This window comes from Scyliorhinus canicula, chromosome 26, assembly GCF_902713615.1.
Source record: "Scyliorhinus canicula chromosome 26, sScyCan1.1, whole genome shotgun sequence".
Taxonomy (NCBI): Eukaryota; Metazoa; Chordata; class Chondrichthyes; order Carcharhiniformes; family Scyliorhinidae; genus Scyliorhinus; species Scyliorhinus canicula.
The window spans coordinates 10732436-10750301 of NC_052171.1; the positions used below are offsets into that span (position 1 = coordinate 10732436).

At 51.8% G+C, this 17866-nt stretch overlaps 1 protein-coding gene across 1 annotated transcript; it reads right to left on the reverse strand.

The window, feature by feature from the left end:
• Window positions 1–2395: 2395 nt before the first annotated feature.
• LOC119957349 (S-adenosylmethionine synthase) lies at window positions 2396–11610 on the reverse strand. The gene is made up of 9 exons (XM_038785263.1): window positions 11378–11610; window positions 9498–9575; window positions 8762–8884; window positions 7740–7852; window positions 7498–7641; window positions 6377–6595; window positions 5345–5527; window positions 4291–4424; window positions 2396–3944 (listed from the first exon to the last, which is right to left on the reverse strand). Exons 1-9 carry the CDS (start codon window positions 11466–11468, stop codon window positions 3842–3844), a joined length of 1188 nt encoding a protein of 395 aa, XP_038641191.1. The 5' UTR covers window positions 11469–11610; the 3' UTR covers window positions 2396–3841.
• Between the last annotated feature and the right edge of the window lie 6256 nt (window positions 11611–17866).

The window sequence follows — 17866 nt, forward strand, 5'->3', positions numbered from 1 at the left end:
AAGTAGAGGACAGCACGGTAGCATGGTGGTTAGCACAATCGCTTCACAGCTCCAGGGCCCCAGGTTCCATTCCGGGTTGGGTCACTGTCTGTGCGGAGTCTACACATCCTCCCCGTGTGTGCGTGGGTTTCCTCCGGGTGCTCCGGTTTCCTCCCACAGTCCAAAGATGCGCAGGTTAGGTGGATTGGGCGTGATAAATTGTCCTTAGTGTCCAAAATTGCCCTTAGTGTTGGGTGGGGTTACTGGGTTATGGGGATGGGGTGGAGGTGTTGACCTTGGGTAGGGTGCTCTCTCCAAGAGCCGGTGCAGACTCGATGGGCCGAATGGCCTCCTTCTGCACTGTAAATTCTATGTAACTGACTGTTTGAGGGGGTGCAGAGTATCTGTGAACGGTATGGGAGGGGCCCAGCTGATCATGTACGCATATTCCAGTCCTGCCCCGAAGTTGGAGAAATTTTGGAGACCAGCACTCGGCTCCTGGTGATTTTGTCTGTGGACCTGGAACTCTGGTCCCTGAGGGGCCATATTCAGAGGTTGTGTGTCAGACCTGCTGGAGTTGCAAGCACAAGAGGGGGGAATGAGGGAGAAAATATTTTAGCCTTCACCTTGCTTATCGCTCGCGTTGGGGTGGCTGGGGGGGAACCTAATGGGAGTTCCTGCATTGATGAAACTTGCCTTAAGAGGGGCCTGTTTATTCTGCATTTCAGGAGAGAGTTACCGACGATGGTTAGGCGGTGTTGGGTTTATTTTGTGTTGTAATGTCTTTCCAAAACGTTAAAAATTTGAATAAAGAAACAAATCTCCAGCTGTTGGCCAGGCAGGAAGTGGTTAGACTCGACCACGGTTCACACCCTCGTCCCGATAAATCTCTAGCCCAACACTACGTTGGAATCAGGGGCAAATCTTAAATCTCAGCCGACTTGTGACAATAATAAAGATTAACGGCATTTGAAAGAATTTGACTAATTTTGATCAGAGTATGATACCCCAACTTGAGCCTACACTAATTAGCACAGGGCTGAATAGTTGGCTTTTACAGCAAACCAATGCAGGCCAGCAGGGTGGCCAGAAGGCCGTATTGTGCCCAGTAACAAGTGATGATTGGGTCTGACTCCTGGAAGCAGGCACAGGGGCAAAGGCCCTGCTCCCTCTCGTACCAATACTTGGGAGGAATGATTAAACATTAAATCGTGTAGGTAGTGTGCATGAAAAATAGGGTCAATGATTTGTTCCAGTTGGTGAAACATGCAGCTCGACAACCTCGACTGGAGTGAGTGCAAAGAGCCTTGAATAAACCCGGGTTCACAGCAAGTTCATTGTGTTAACCTGATGTCTAATTGCAGTGCAATACAATTTAACACTTATGTTGGAAGGTTGACTGGCTGCGTTGACAAGTTACTTATTTCAACATGTGAAGCAGGGCATAACTAAGACCTTACGGACTAAGCCATGACCACTGTGGGGCGATGCAAGACAAGTTGGAGAATTTACAAAACCGCTTCAAGAATAAAGTTTGGTTTATGTTGAGCAATGGCCCCCTGGCAGCATCATGGGGCCAAATCTTGCGCTCTGGATTTACAACGCAGATCTCCACTGGGTAGCACTGTAGCTTCACAGCCCCAGGGTCCCAGGTTCGATTCCCCGCTGTGCAAAAGATGTGCAGGTTAGGTGCATTAGCCAAGCTAAAAATTGCCCTTAGATTAGGTGGATTACAGGGATAGGGCAGAAGTGTGGATTTAAGCAGGGTGCTCTTTCCGAGAGCCAGAAGCTGTTTAGCAGAGGGCTTAATCGCTGGCTTTGAAAGCAGACCCAGGCAGGCCAGCAGCACGGTTCAATTCCCGTACCGGCCTCCCTGGACAGGCGCCGGAATGTGGCGACTAGGGGGCTTTTCACAGTAACTTCATTTGAAGCCTACTTGTGGACAATAAGCAGTTTTCATTTAATTTCGTTTTCATTTCTAGGGGCTGGTTTAGCACACCGGACTAAATCGCTGGCTTTTAAAGCAGACCAAGGCAGGCCAGCAGCACGGTTCAATTCCCGTACCAGCCTCCCCGAACAGGTGTCGGAATGCGCCGACTAGGGGGCTTTTCACAGTAACTGCATTTGAAGCCGACTCGTGACAATAAGCCACTTTCATTTCATTCTCAGACTCAAATGGCACTGCACTGTAAATTCTATGAGATTTTATGTGGCAAGGCAATCTTCCCGATTGCCAGGATCCTCCACATCCCCTTTGTAAACACTGGGCTGGTGCGACAGTACTGTAGGTGACCCAGGGCCGGGATCGAATCCAGGTCCTTGGTGTGCTAACCACCGCACCACCTTAACATGCAACCCAAACGTCTCAACAGCACATTTCCCCACAGCCCAGAAAGACAACCGAGAAACAGGCAGCTTTATATGGAGAACCTAGCACTTTATTGAGATCTCAGCATTTGGAATTCCGACAACAGACATACGTAATAACTGCCAAGTTACAAAAAGGCACTTGTCGATCGCAGCAGTGGCAGGAGAGCATGTAAACAGGCCAGCTTCTCTGTACAACACTAGCCAAGAGCCACTCCACACCAACTGCTGCACTCGCCAGCCCCCTGTGTTTAACACCAGCCAGACCCCCCTGTAGGTTGGGCCCCGAGGGCTTTCTGTAGGACACCTCGGGCCTACCAGGGATACTGGGACTGAAGGAATTGCAATATAGCTCTTTTTAAAAAAAAATATCCGTATCTTTTAAGCTGCCCACTGAGACAGTAGCTTCTCTGTAACCACGCCAAGTCTCAGAATAAATAGGAACGTTATATTATTCAAGTATGAAGGTTAGATTCCTGGAGCCATCACCGCGCTGGTTTCTCTGTACCTACACCAGCATCACCGCAATGGCTGCAATGTCCATCTGACTGAAAATACAGCTCGAAAATCGAGGAGCCCATTGTGCAGTTATCGGAGTTATGGATTAATTCCTTGTAGGAGAAAGAGAGAGAGAGAAACAAAAACGAACCAAAAAAAAATTGTGCAATCCATAGACCTTCGGGGGGGGGAAGCCCCCGACTTCTATTGCGTCAAGGCTATCAAGGGACGAAGGAGGAGGAAAAAAAAAATATATAAGAGTGTAAAAATCAGGTTTGGCCAGTGCAGAAACAAACAATGCATAGCTGCTGTCAATTCCTTTTTAAAAACCCTTTTTGTTTTTTTAAAAATCATTACGTACGTCCTCGAAGAGAAAGAAAAAAAAAAAAATCAGGAATGAGGGAGGCAATTAAAAACCGGTCGCTAATCCCGAAACAGGACTGCGCGTTTTGTTTTTTTTTTTTAAAGTGTCAAGGACATCAATGTTACATTAAGGGTTGGAGCTACAATTACTAGGGTGCACCCCAACGTTTGGGTGATGCACTGACAGAAAAGGTCATCACTCCCCCCCCCATGTATAAGCGACGCTACAGGTTTTCACGTGGAATGGGATTGAGGCAAAGCAAAATTCTCGCAGATTAGGGTTACAAGCGGTCAATCAGGACAAATGTAGTGTCTGGTCACCCCCCCCCCGCCTCCCCCCCCCAAGAGCATGGAAAACTCAAAATATAAAAACTTTGATCCTCTAGTTCGTGGTCCCTTTCAACCCACACCCTGCTGAATGAAAGCTACACATTAGCATTCCAATGGCTAGCACAGGGGAGGGAGGGAGGGGAATGGGGGTTAAGGACAAAGTAAGGGAGGGGGGCGGGGGAGAGATTCTGCCACTATGGGGAGTTACAGGAGGACAGGATATATGGGATGGGGCCTTTCTCCCCGAGTGCTTGCAGCTTCTCTGTATTATACACCAGCAAGTCTGGGGAGAAAGACTTTACACTCAGTACTTAAGTTTCTTAGGCACTTCCCAGGGGAAGCTATCCCTACCAAAGTGGCCATAGGCTGCCGTCTTCTGATAAATTGGCTTCTTCATGTCCAGGTCCCTGGAAAACACATTCAGATGTTGAGTACCTTTTCCCTCCCCTGCTACATCTCTTCCTCCCCGCCTCCCGAACATACTTTGCCCCCTTGTTTTTAAAAAATTTAGACCCCCCCAATTCATTTTTCCCCCCCAATTAAGGGATAATTTTGCGTGGCCAATCCACCTACCCTTGCAGGGTGACCCGGTGCAAACATGGGGAAAGAATATGCATCTCCACACAGACAGCAGGATCAAACCTGGGACCTCGGCACCGCGAGGCTTTACTGACCGCCGTGCTAACCCCTCTGCCCCCCTTCTTTTAAAAAAAAACTCACCACGTATCCTACCACCCCAACACCACTCTTTACCTGACGATGACACCGGGACGAAGGTCAAAGTTCTTCTTCACCACTTCCAACAGCTCCCTCTCAGTCATTTCGGACGTCCCGTAGGAGAAGATGGAAATGGACAGAGGGTGCGCCACCCCGATGGCGTAGGACACCTAGGAGCCAGACGGGACTGTTACTGCCCGGGTAACACGCACACAAACTTTAACCACCAGCTCCAGATGTGGCCAACCCTGACAAACCAAGACAAGAGCTGCACACTCTGGGAGGAGTGTAGCATAATATAGCCTCAACTATCACACGATAGTCAGAGCGGGGGGGGGGGGCTTCCTCACTAACTATGCATTTTAAAAAGATCCCATCACTAATTTTGCATTTTAAAAAGATCCCATCACTAATTTTGCATTTTAAAAAGATCCCATCACTAATTTTGCATTTTAAAAAGATCCCATCACTAATTTTGCATTTTAAAAAGATCCCATCACTAATTTTGCATTTTAAAAAGATCCCATCACTAATTTTGCATTTTAAAAAGATCCCATCACTAATTTTGCATTTTAAAAAGATCCCATCACTAATTTAAGCCAGGCAGTGACTGGAGGGCACGATTCACGAAGCTCTCCGCCTCTCCTCGGATCGTGACTGGAGGGCACGATTCACGAAGCTCTCCGCCTCTCCTCGGATCGTGACTGGAGTCTTTTGTAGCCGAAGAAAGGGGGCTAAATAATCGCAATCATTCACGCACTGCCCGTCATCTGGCTACAAACGGGAAATGTATGTTGAAATGAAATGAAAATGGCTTATTGTCACGAGTAGGCTTCAATGAAGTTACTGTGAAAAGCCCCTAGTCGCCACATTCCGGCGCCTGTCCGGGGAGGCTGGTACGGGAACTGAACCATGCTGCTGGCCTGCTTTAAAAGCCAGCGATTTAGCCTGGTGAGCTAAACCAGCTATTCGCCTTTGCGCAATAGACCATTGGTGCTTCGTGACTAAACGCAGGGGGGGAAACGCCATTACATTAATCCCCCCACCCCTTACATACCACCGTGTAAAACATGTAGCTGCGTACACTCACCTGCACAAGGACCCGGCGACACAGACCAGCCTTTACCAGAGACTTGGCAACCCAACGAGCAGCATAGGCGGCAGACCGATCCACCTTGGTGTAGTCCTTGCCAGAGAACGCACCACCCCCGTGGGCACCCCATCCACCATAGGTATCAACAATGATCTTGCGCCCAGTGAGGCCTGCGTCTCCCTGTTTGGAGAGGTTTTTTTTTCTCGTTCAAGTCTCAAATCGTCAGAACAAAACCGAACGCATTTTTTCCTCCCTCTCTCTCTCGCTTTTGTCACTCTGGATTTCAGTAGCGTAGCAGCATGCATGGCCTTCCTTACCATTACGAAATGGGAGACAGCCTGCCCCGAGTATATTGGGCTGGGACAAAAGCAACAACAACAAAAAAAAAAAATAGCACGGCGTCTGAAAGTTTAAGTGCGGTACCAGTGGGTCCGACACTGTCACCGCGAACAGGAAGTGGCGGCAAATTAGGACGACCCAAAATGGAATTTAGTATTCTTTCCTCCTCCGGTACCATAAATATCCCAGGTGGACAAGCAGCCAGGGTCAATTCTAAGCAGTCTCATTTTTAAAAACACCAAATGTTGCATCTACGCATTTGTGCAAGCGAACCTGGAGCAAGAGAAAGCACCCCCCCCCCCCCCAAATCCTTGCCTTCAGTCAAATCTTAACAGTGGAGCACGGGGGGGGGGGGTCAATACCCAGCTCAGCTCAAGGTCGAGACAGCAGTAAGGTGCTTCCCAAGCTCGGGAGACGAGGCATTCCTGCTTCCAACAACCCTCACCGGGAGCGAGCACTGGGTGGAACATGGTTTTTGGTTCAGACGTTTTGACACGCGGGGGAGGGGGGTCAAGGAATCAGCTGAGTAAATTCCCCAGCTTTCACTGGGCTAAAAAAAAATAAAAATCATTTTCTTTCAGACAAGCAGCAAAGCTTCTAAAGCACATGCAAGAAAGCCCCAGCCTCCAAAACTAATCTGCAGTTCAGCAGCTTTCAGAAACTGCAAAAGAACGACAAGCTCTAGCCAACCTGGGGTCCGCCAATAACAAATCTTCCACTGGGCTGCAGGTGGTAGATGGTCTCGTCGTCCAGGTACTTGGAGGGCACGACGGCCTTGACCACCTTGTCCTTCAGGGCATCCCTCATCTCGTCCAGGGGAACCTCCTCGTCGTGCTGCACGGAGATGACTATAGTGTGCACGCGGATAGGAATGACAGCTCCGTGGTCCTGCAGGTATTGCACTGTCACCTGTGCACCAGGAAGGGGGGGAAACAACACGGCAGACATTAACATGTCTCTAGGCATCGATTAACCGTGACAGCTAACAGGAGAGGTATTTGCTCCTTCTCTATGGAGAGGATGATCAATAAAACACAAGAGGGCTGAGAAAAGTCACAGGGACACACGGCTGAAGGAGGCCAGTTATGTCCACACTAGTCAACCCTGGTTGGCCACCCATTCCTATATTGTCGACAGGACACCGCTCTTCAGGAAGACTGTGGGAGATTCGCGCCTTTTCCCAACGTTCTAGTTGGAAGAGGTGCTCCGGTTTCCTCCCATGGAGCAAAGATGTGCAGGTTAGGTGGATTGGCCACGCTAAACTGCCCCTGAAGTGTCCAGGGATTCACAGGTTAAGTGGAGCTATGGGGGAAGTGGGCCACGATCGAGAGCTCTTTCAGAGGGTCAGTGCAGATTCACTCCTTTCGCACTGTAGGGATTCTACGAGAAAATTTCCTCATTGATCCCCAGTCAAAACCTACATTCCTCCCCTACCAGGGTCCCAGGTTAGATTCCCGGCTCGAGTCACTGTGCGGAGTCAGCACATTCACCCCGTCTCTGCGTGGGTTTCCCCCGGGTGCGCCGGTTTCCTCCCACATGTTGCGAAAGACGTGCTCGTTGGGCGAATGGGAAATTCTAAGTTCTCCCTCGGTGTACCCGAGCAGGCGCCGGAGAGTGGCGACGAGGGGCTTTTCCACAGCAGTGTTAATGTTAAGCCTACTCGTGACAGTAGCAAAAGATTATTAAATAGTGTCACTCAAGTCTCCCTTCCGAGATCAGAGCAGGTAATGCTGGGGAGGTGAAAAAAAAAAAAGAAGCACGATCGCATGCTCTCAAGTCAAAAAACAAAAACGCTACCAAGCTCACGTCACCTGTGTTTTGCAATCTGGTCGAAGCCAGGGCAGAGTGCCATCTCGTCTCAGCTCTGCCAACTTGGCGTTCAGTTTGTGAGCGAGGACAATAGTCAGAGGCATGCACTCTTCGGTTTCATCAGTGGCATAACCAAACATCAGACCCTGAAAGAGGATGTTCGACAAGTTTAGTTTCACACCCATTTAAAAAAAACAACCTAATGCAGCAGTTAAAAGTCCAAGATGGCCAAAGGTGAGCTTACTTGATCTCCAGCACCAATATCTTCCTCGTTCCTATCCAAATGAACACCCTGTGCAATATCTGGGGACTGCTGCTCCAAAGCAACCAGAACATTGCAGGTCTTGTGGTCAAAACCTGCAAGGCAACCAGCAAGTTGATCCTTATTACACATTCAAGACTCACATCATAAGAACATAAGAACTAGGAGTAGGCTAAGAATGGGGACAAGTACAAGTGGGATTTAGGTCTTAGTTAATAGTTAACCAACTCTTTCCATGTATTCCATTATAGTCCTTGTTATAAATAAACAGTTATTGTGTTTACATTTTCAAACCTGGTGACTAATTATTTACCCAAAGACTTGGGTATTCTCATAAGTATTATTGACTAATTCTCTTGTGCTGTGGAGAATTCGGCTGGAACTGACTTGTGCACTTGCCCAGGATGCCGTAACAACACCCACATGTTCTCACATTCACATACCCTCATATATACACACACTAGTAATAAGAACTAGGAGCAGGAGTCGGCCATCTGGCCCCTCATGCCTGCTCCGCCATTCAGCGAGATCATGGCTGATCTTTTGAAGACTCAGCTCCACTTTCCGGCCCGAACACCATAACCCTTAATCTTCAAAAAACAATCTTTACCTCAAAAACATTTAATGAAGGAGCCTCAACTGCTTCACTGGGCAAGGAATTCCATAGATTCGCAACCCTTTGGGTGAAGTTCCTCCTAAATTCAGTCCTAAATCTACTTCCCCTTATTTTGAGGCTATGTCCCCTAGTTCTGCTTTCACCCGCCAGTGGAAACAACCTGCCCGCATCTATCCTATCTATTCCCTTCATAATTTTAAATGTTTCTATAAGATCCCTCCTCACCCTTCTAAATTCCAATAAGTACAGTCCCAGTCTACTCAACCACTCCTCATAATCCAACCCCTTCAGCTCTGGGAGTAACCTAGTGAATCTCCTCTGCACACCCTCCAGCGCCAGTACGTCCTTTCACGTAATGGGTGGCAGCGAGACCTCGACCGTAACGCACCTTTTGAAGAATCATCATATCCAATATGCTTGATGGTATCTCGCACGACCTTCTGATAATCCACAGACGCCCTGGAAGTGATCTCGCCACACAGCAGAATCATACCAGTCTTTGCAACGGTCTCTGGAGAAGGAAATAGGAGCTGTTAATACAACATAGAGACCCCAGTTTGAATCTCTCCTTACCCCAAAATGGAGTGTATTTCTTAGCAGTAAAAAAAAAAGATTGTGCAAATTTGTGAACACAGTAACAGTTTAGAATCATTTGAATAGTTAACATCAGCACGGTAGCATTGTGGTTAGCACAATCGCTTCACAGCTCCAGGGTCCCAGGTTCAATTCCGGCTTGGGTCACTGTCTGTGCGGAGTCTGCACGTTCTCCCCGTGTGTGCGTGGGTTTCCTCCGGGTGCTCCGGTTTCCTCCCACAGTCCAACGATGTGCAGGTTAGGTGGATTGGACATGATAAATTGCCCTTAGTGTCCAAAATTGCCCTTAGTGTTGGGTGGGGTTACTGGATTATGGGGATAGGGTGGAGGTGTTGACCGTGGGTAGGGAGCTCTTTCCAGGAGCCAGTGCAGACTCGATGGGCCGAATGGCCTCCTTCTGCACTGTAAATTCTAGGAATCAATCATTTTCATCAGCCTGAGAAGTTAGCTGCAGGGTTTGAGAGGTCTCAACATACCCTTTTTTAAAGTCAGACGAGTAGATGCCAGAGACATCATTAAAAAAAACTTACCACAAGCAACTTTGGCATCAGGGTCTTGTTTGAGATGGGCATCCAACACAGCATCGCTAATTTGATCACAAATTTTATCTGCACGAAAGAAGAGATCAGTTATCAGCCAAAGTACCAAAACAGTGTCCTGCCGATACGATTTTCCCGTTTCCTCACAAAATATCACGTTCTGCACTGGGCTGGAGCGAGGCCAACAGAGCGGCTTCAATTCCCGTATGGCTGAGGTTACCCGCCTTCCTTAACGTCGCCCCTCACACCAGACTCAGGTCAAACCACCACCAGTCAGCTTCACGACCCTCGAAAGGGGACCAAGCAGCCTATGGTCATCTGGGACTATGGCAACTTCGTTACCTATTGGGGAACTGGATTTGGCAACAGGCTGCTAGAGTTATTTTGTAGCATACGCTGTTGCCACACCTAGTCCTTGCACAGATGGTAAGGGACTGATTACCACAGCTAAACGTTGGACTCCAAGGCAGTTTTAGCACAACCAACCCAACTAACCTGCACAACGTTGGACTGTGGGAGGAAACGGGAGCACAGAGATCTCTTCTCATTCTATTCTGACCCGATAGGTAGTTTGTTTTTCCAATTAAGAAGCAATTTAGCGTGGCCAATCCACCTACCTTGCGCAACTTTGCGTTGTGCAGGCAAAACCCACACAAACACAGGGAGAATGTGCAAACTCCAGTGACCCAGAATCGAACTTGGGACCTCGGCGCCGTGAGGCAGCAGTGCTAACCACTGCACCACCATGCAGTGCGACTTTAAAAAGGGTATGTTGAGACCTCTCAAACCCTACAGCCAACTTCTCAGGCCGATGTTAACTATTCAAATGATTCCAAACTGTTAATGTATTCAAAAATGTGCTTTGGGCAGCACGGTAGCATTGTGGGTAGCAAAATTGCTTCACAGCGCCAGGGTGTCAGGTTCGATTCCAGCTTGGGTCACTGTCTGTGTGTGGAGTCTGCACATCCTCCCCGTGTGTGCGTGGGTTTCCTCCGGGTGCTCCAGTTTCCTCCCACAGTCCAAAGATGTGCAGGTTAGGTGGATTGGCCATGATAAATTGCCCTTCATGTCCAAAATTGTCCTTGGTGTTGGGTGGGGTTGCTGGGTTATGGGGGTAGGGTGCTCTTTCCAAGAGCCAGTGCAGACTCGCTGGGCCGAATGGCCTCCCTCTGCACTGTAACTTCTACGATCTATGCTGCCCTATGACTGGATACTTATTTTTTTCCTTTCATCTCAGGAATCCAAGCACCTGCGAGAAAAATGAGCCTTGGACCAGCCAGGGAGAGTTTGAATTCAGCAGTGACGCCTCTGCAGTCGAACTGCCCAAACACACTCACCATGCCAACTCAGCGGACGCTAGGACCCAGAGGAACGCGAGGGGGTTTTGTTACCCGACACGTTCGGGAGGGAGGTGGGCGGGGACAGCCCGTGGGGAGTGACAGGCGGCGGAGCCAATGGGAAGCGCGCCTCATTCGCCGAGGGAGGGGGGGGGGATTGGCGGCGCGAGGCGGGGAGCCGTCGGCAGGTTCCGCCCACCCGCCAGGTTCGGGGTGGAGACGGAAACCCCCGAGGGGGGAGCCGATGAGGTAGACCCACAGCGCGCGCGTCTGGCTTGTCATCCCACCCGCGTCATGCCGCGCGCGGTCGCCGGCCGGCCCCAAGGAGGCAGCGCGCAGGCGTATATGGAAGAAGCGCGGAGGGGTCCGAAGATTGCCGAGCGCCGGCCGAAGATCCCCGAAGCGGCGCCCGCCGAAGCTGCACGAGGTGCCGGCCCGGCTCGCGTGCTCCCCTCCCCCACCCGGCTGGGGCGCGCGGACGAGGCCCGGGGTTGCGGGGGGGGGGGGGGGGGGGGGGGGGAAGTTCTCACTCACCCGGGTGACCTTCGCCCACCGACTCGGAGGTGAAGAGGAAAGCTCGCTCGTCCAGCGAGGAGCAGTGCAGCCCGTTGATCTGACCGTTCATGGCGGCGAGTATGTAAGTGCGTGGAGGGGGAGAGAGAAAGAGATGGCGGGGAGTAAGATCCGGAATGTGTGTGCGCACGCAGCCGCTGTCTCCTCTCTTTCGCCGCGGCTCCTGCTCCGCTGAAGAATGGCAGCCGCCCGCCCGCCGCCCCCCTTTATAAAGCAGCCGGCCCGCACCACGTGGTCCCACGCTCCGCCCTCCTCATGACGTAGACACCGGGCGCCACCACCCCTCCGCGGGGGGGGGGTGCACCGTCCACATTGGGAGATTCAATCCCCTCTGCTGAAAGAGGGGGCCAGGGCATGAGACGAACCCCCACCTTAATTATCATACAGGGGGCTGAGCTCCCCTCCCCTGCCTGCCTTTGGATCGGGGAGAGGGTACGTTTGAGAAAGGGTGAAAGCAGACCCCCCCTTCCCTCTAGTGGTAGCTGCTGCAGAGTGAAAGGGAGGGGAGAGGAGGGGGCGGGGCCTGGCTCCCGGGGACTCCTGTCAATCATCCCGCTGGCTGCAGAATGCCGCAGTGAGGCGCAGTCACATTGCTTCCATGTTGTGGGGGGCATGATGGGTGGGGGGGATTGCAACCCCCCATCGCTTGCAACAATCACCTGTCTTCGATTTGCAACACGTTGCTGACTTTGCAAAAAAACCCACGGTTCGAAAATTTGCAATTATTAACACCCCCCCCCCCCCCCAACAATCTGAATTATTGCCATGAATGTCAGTCCCTCAATATCATTGTCACAAGTAGGCTTACATGGCAATGAAGTTACTGTGAAAAGCCCCCAGTCGCCACATTCCGGCGCCTGTTCGGGTACACAGAGGGAGAATTCAGAATGTCCAATTCACCCTAACAAGCACCGGCGGAATTCTCCCATCGGGAGACAAACAGCCGATGTCGGAGTGAAACCCGGAGTGTTTCACTCCGGCCTCGGAGGCCGCTCCTCGCTCCCTATTCTCCCCTCGCCCCCCGGGGGCACGTGAATCTCGGGCGCCGGGCCATGACGCTTGCGTCAAAGCGGCGCGCCGGGAATGACATGACCGGCGGCGCCTAAGTGACGTCAGCCGCGCATGCACAGGTTGGCCGGCTCCAACCCGCGCATGCGCGGTTGCCGTCTTCCCCTCCGCTGCCCTGCAAGTCGTGGCGGCTTGATCTTGCGGGGCGGCGGAGGGAAAAGAGTGCGTCTTTCAGAGACGCCGGCCCGTTGATCGATGGGCAGCACGGTAGCATTGTGGATAGCACAATCGCTTCACAGCTCCAGGGTCCCGGGTTTGATTCCGGTTTGGGTCACTGTCTGTGCGGAGTCTGCACATCCTCCCCGTGTCTGCGTGGGTTTCCTCCGGGTGCTCCGGTATCCCCCCGCAGTCCAAAGATGTGCAGGTTAGGTGGATTGGCCAGGCTAAATTGCCCTGAGTGACCAAAATTGCCCTTAGTGTTGGGTGGGGTTACTGGGTTATGGGGATAGTGTGGAGGTGTTGACCTTGGGTAGGGTGCTCTTTCCAAGAGCCGGTGCAGGCTCGATGGGCCGAATGGCCTCCTTCTGCACTGTAAATTCTATGATCTCCTGAGCACCCCCCTGGTGCTCGATCCTCCCTCCGTTCCCCCCCCCACAGGCCCCACAGGCAGCGGTCGCGCGCTGTTCACGCCGGCAGCGACCAGGTGTGGTTGGCGCCGGCGAGAACCGGTCGGGTTCGGCAGGCCGTTCGGCCCATCCGGGCCGGAGAATCGGCGGTCGCCGTTAGAAACGGCGAGCGGCGATTCTCCGAGCGGCCTGCCGAAAAACACGACACGCCGTTTGAGGGGGGGGGGGGGGGGGGGTGGGAGAATCGCGGGGGCGTGGCTGGAATCGTCCGGCCCTCCTGCGATTCTCCCACCCGGCGTGGGGTGCGGAGAATCGCGCCCCACGTCTTTCGGGGCTGAATTGCCCCTGTGTCATTTCTTTTGCTTCATTCACGGCGGTGGGTTTGCGTTAGAATGATGTGGGGGGGGGGGGGGGGGCGACCCTCAGCAATCTCGTTATGTTACGTAGCAAGGAAAGGTTGTGGGGGTGTACGTACATCGGTTTGTCTCCTGGATGTGTAGCCGCGGAAGTTTCCAGAAGATCCCACCCCCTCCTCCCCCCCCCGCACAGTCTTATCATCTCCAAGAAAATAGCCTCTCCCAGCGAATGCAAAGCGATGTAAAACTCATCGGAAGAATGGAAATTCCTCTTCCCTTGACAGTGCCAATATTTGTTTTCCTCAGGGTTTTGTCCTTGGTTAGATTTTGTCCTTGCCGATGAAATGAAAATGAAATGAAAATTGCTTATTGTCACGAGTAGGCTTCAATGAAGTTACTGTGAAAAGCCCCTAGTCGCCACATTCCGGCGCCTGTTCGGGGAGGCCGGTACGGGAATCGAACCGTGCTGCTGGCCTGCTTGGTCTGCTTTAAAAGCCAGCGATTTAGCTCAGTGAGCTAAACCAGCGGGAATGGAGGAGGGGGAAGGCAAGGCAAAGTGATCACTTGGCCACGGACCACAAATGCCCTGTGTTCCCACGAGTTAGTCCACCTTTCCCAGAACATCAGAACTCTGAAACACCTCCCTCAGTTCCCATTCCCCCAGTGAAACAATGTAAATGCTCCTTTGACTGCAATTGCAGTCGGTCAGAAACGCTGACTTTTTAAAAAATAAATTTAGAGTGCCCAATTATTTTTTCCAATTAAGGGGCAATTTAGCGTGGCCAATCCACCCAGCCTGCACATCTTTTGGGTTGTGGGGGCGAAACGCGGGGAGAATGTGCAAACTCCACACGGACAGTGACCCAGGGCCGGGATTGGAACCCGGGTCCTCAGCGCCGTGAGGCAGCAATCTGTCCAGACTATTTAACTTTTCAAAAGATATACAAACGGCCTGCGGAGCCGAGAGCAACACCCCTATTTAATGGGACTTTGCCTTTTCTTGGCCTTGTGGATCAAAGAACTAAGAATGACAGGAACAGGCCCTCCGGCCCTCCAAGTCTATAACGACTGCCCATCGGAGCTAAAACTTCCTACCCTTCCGGGCTCCGTATCCCTCTATTCCCATCCTATTCATGTATTTGTCAAGGCATCCCTTATCGTAGAATTCACAGTGCAGGAGGAGGCCATTCGGCCCATCGAGTCTGCACCGGCCCCTGGAAAGAGCACCCTATTTAAGCCCGCCCCCACCCTATCCCTGTAACCCACCTGCCTTTTTTGGACACGAAGGGCAATTCTAGCACGGCCAATCCACCTAACCTGCACGTCTTTCGGGACTTGTGGGCGGAAGCCGGAGCACCCGGAGGAAACCCGCGCAGACACGGGGGGAGAACGTGCAGAGTCCGCACTGACAGCAACCCAAGCCGGGAATCGAACCGGGGACCCTGGATCTGCGAGGCAACAGTGCTAACCACTGCGCTACCGTTACCGCCCTATTGTCGTGGCACCATTTTTAAATGCCGTCCTCCGGCCTTCCCACTGCACACAACTCACCTCATGGTCCCCCCCCCCCCCCCCCCCCCCCCCCCACCCATCGCCCCACCTCTTCAAGGGCAGGGCACCCCCAGCACTGATCCCTGGCATGGGCACCTGGGCACCTTGGCACTGTCGGGCCATTAAATCATTAATTTATTAGCACTTCACGTCAAGTGTTCCCTTTTGCCTGTGGCCTGATGGGGGTTTTACACAGCTTTCAGTACAACGGCAGGAGGCCCTTAGACAATGCCGTTCACTCGTTCGGTCTTTGCTGTCCCAGGGTTCAGTACGTCCCTCAGGGCAGCACGGTAGCATTGTGGATAGCACAATTGCTTCACAGCTCCAGGGTCCCAGGTTCGATTCCCGGCTGGGTCACTGTCTGTGTGGAGTCTGCACGTTCTCCCCCGTGTCTGCGTGGGTTTCCTCCGGGTGTTCCGGTTTCCTCCCACAGTCCAAAGATGTGCAGGTTAGGTGGATTGGCCGTGATAAATTGCCCTTAGTGTCCCTTAGTGTTGGGCGGGGTTACTGGGTTATGGGGATAGGGTGGAGGTGTTGACCTCGGGTAGGGTGCTCTTTCCAAGAGCCGGTGCAGACTCGATGGGCCAAGTGGCCTCCTTCTGCACTGTAAATTCTATGATTAACTATGAAGTGGAACCTTGCCCCGTGTCTGCGTGGGTTTCGCCCCCACAGCCCAAAAATGTGCACAGTAGGTGGATTGGCCACGTTAAATTGTAATTGTAAACGCTAAAAAATAATTGGGTAATATAAATTTTTTTTTAAATGAAGTGAACCTTGGAATATGCAAGTCTGCAACACTCAAGTGTCCCAACTCTGGGAGGACCAACAGGTTTCGGACAGACCAAAGATCTCCTTTCCCCGAGTTAATAATCCTCCAGGACCAGGTTGATGTTTATCCTCATGTGCCTCCACGTTTTCGACCAATACGCTGCCTGTACGACGGTTGAACATTTTTTTTTCTCTTTAATGAATTTAGAGTATCCAATTCTTTTTTGTTTCCCAATTACGGGGCAATTTAGCGTGGCCAATCCACCGACCCGGCCCATCTTTTTGGATCGTGGGGGGTGAGACCCACGAGGACACGGGGAGAATGTGCAAACTCCACACGGACGGTGACCCAGAGCCGGGATTCGAACACGGATCCTCGGGCCGTGAGGCAGCAGTGTTAACCACTGCGCCACCGTGCCATCCGGGATAGGTTGAATGGTCTGTTCACCTTCCCTTGCCCTTTTTTCCCATGGGCCTTAGCCCTTGCCCTTTTTTCCCATGGGCCTTAGCCTCTCTCTCAGTTGACACTATCGCCACCACATATTCGGGGGCAGAAAAGTAACTAAACTTGCTCTTGATCTAACTTTTATCCGTGATAACTTTGCGTTTCACTTAAATAAGAGAAAATCCCGTTTATTTGCGAAAAGTGTGCTGTACAATCTGCGTCTGTCAACATGAAAGATTGGCGGTGGGGTGACACAGTGGGTTAGCACTGCTGCCTCACGGTGCCGAGGACCCGGGTTCGATCCCGGCTCTGCGTCACTGTCCATGTGGAGTTTAACCACTTAAGAGGTTGAGTAATCTCGGTTTGTTCTCACTGGAACGAAGGAGGTTGAGGGGCAACTTGATAGAGGTCGACAAAATTATGAGGGGCATAGACAGAGTGGATAGTCAGAGGCTTTTCCCCAGGGTAGAGGGGACAATTACTAGGGGGCATAGGTTTAAGGTGCGAGGGGCATAGGTTTAGAGGAGATGTACGAGGCAAGTTTTTTACACAGAGAGTAGTGGGTGCCTGGAACTCGCTGCCAGAGGAGGTGGTGGAAGCAGGGACGATAGTGACGTTTAAGGGGCATCTTGACAAATACATGAATAAGATGGGAATAGAGGGATACCGACCCCGGAAGTGTAGAAGATTTTAGTTTAAACGGGCAGCACAGGCTTGGAGGGCCGAAGGGCCTGTTCCTGTGCTGTACTTTTCTTTTTTCTTAACCACATCTTTGGACTGTGGGAGGAAACCGGAGCACCCGGAGGAAACCCACGCAGACACGGAGGGGGGGGGGAGAGAACGTGCAGACTCCGCACAGCCAGCGACCCGAGCTGGAATCGAACCCGGGACCCTGGCGCTGTGAAGCAACAGCGCTAACCACTGTGCTGTCGTGCCGCCCTCTCAGATTGCTGTCTGTTGGAGCTTAGCTGCTCTCCCCACATTACGACAGCGATTGCGCCTCAGGAAGTGTTTTAAGTGCTGCAATCGATCCTGAAGGGTGGTATATAAAGGCACGTCTTATGTCCTCCTGCTTAGATTTAGTTCAGTTTGGCCAAGGGTCCTCCAGCACCACATACTGTCCAACCCATCGCCTGCAGACAGTGACCCACTTGCTATTCACCTCCAGCTTTTAGTTTGCTATTTTTAGCCCTCCCGTTGGATCGAGCAGAACGCAGAAAATCAACACAGTGATCCAGAAACTGTGAAATCTCAAGCGCAACCGAGCCTCAATTTGCAGCAAGTATTAGCGACGGACTTCAAAGAAAACCCACTCACAACACCCCCTCTGACCGTAGGAGTCACATGACTCCTGTTCTAAAGCCGCGTAAACCAACCGTCAATTGGGCGCAATTCTCCTCAGAAATCTCGGAGTGAATTTGTGCCGTGTTTTTCAAGACGTTTCCCGCCAGCTTTACCGGCGAGTTGCCCGCCGTTATTCAGTGACATTTAGTCACTTTTTGGGCCCTGGGGTTTCTCACCAGTCACGCTGAGTGGCTGAACTCAGAGATCGGGCGGCCATTTTGAAAGGGTGCCCCGATCTCTGAGTGAGCTGGTGGGTCCTCCACACCCATAGGGATTGTCACCCCCCCTCCCCCCACGCTACACATGGACACACCCCATCAAGTGAGGACACCCCGCTATGGGGGTCCTCCCA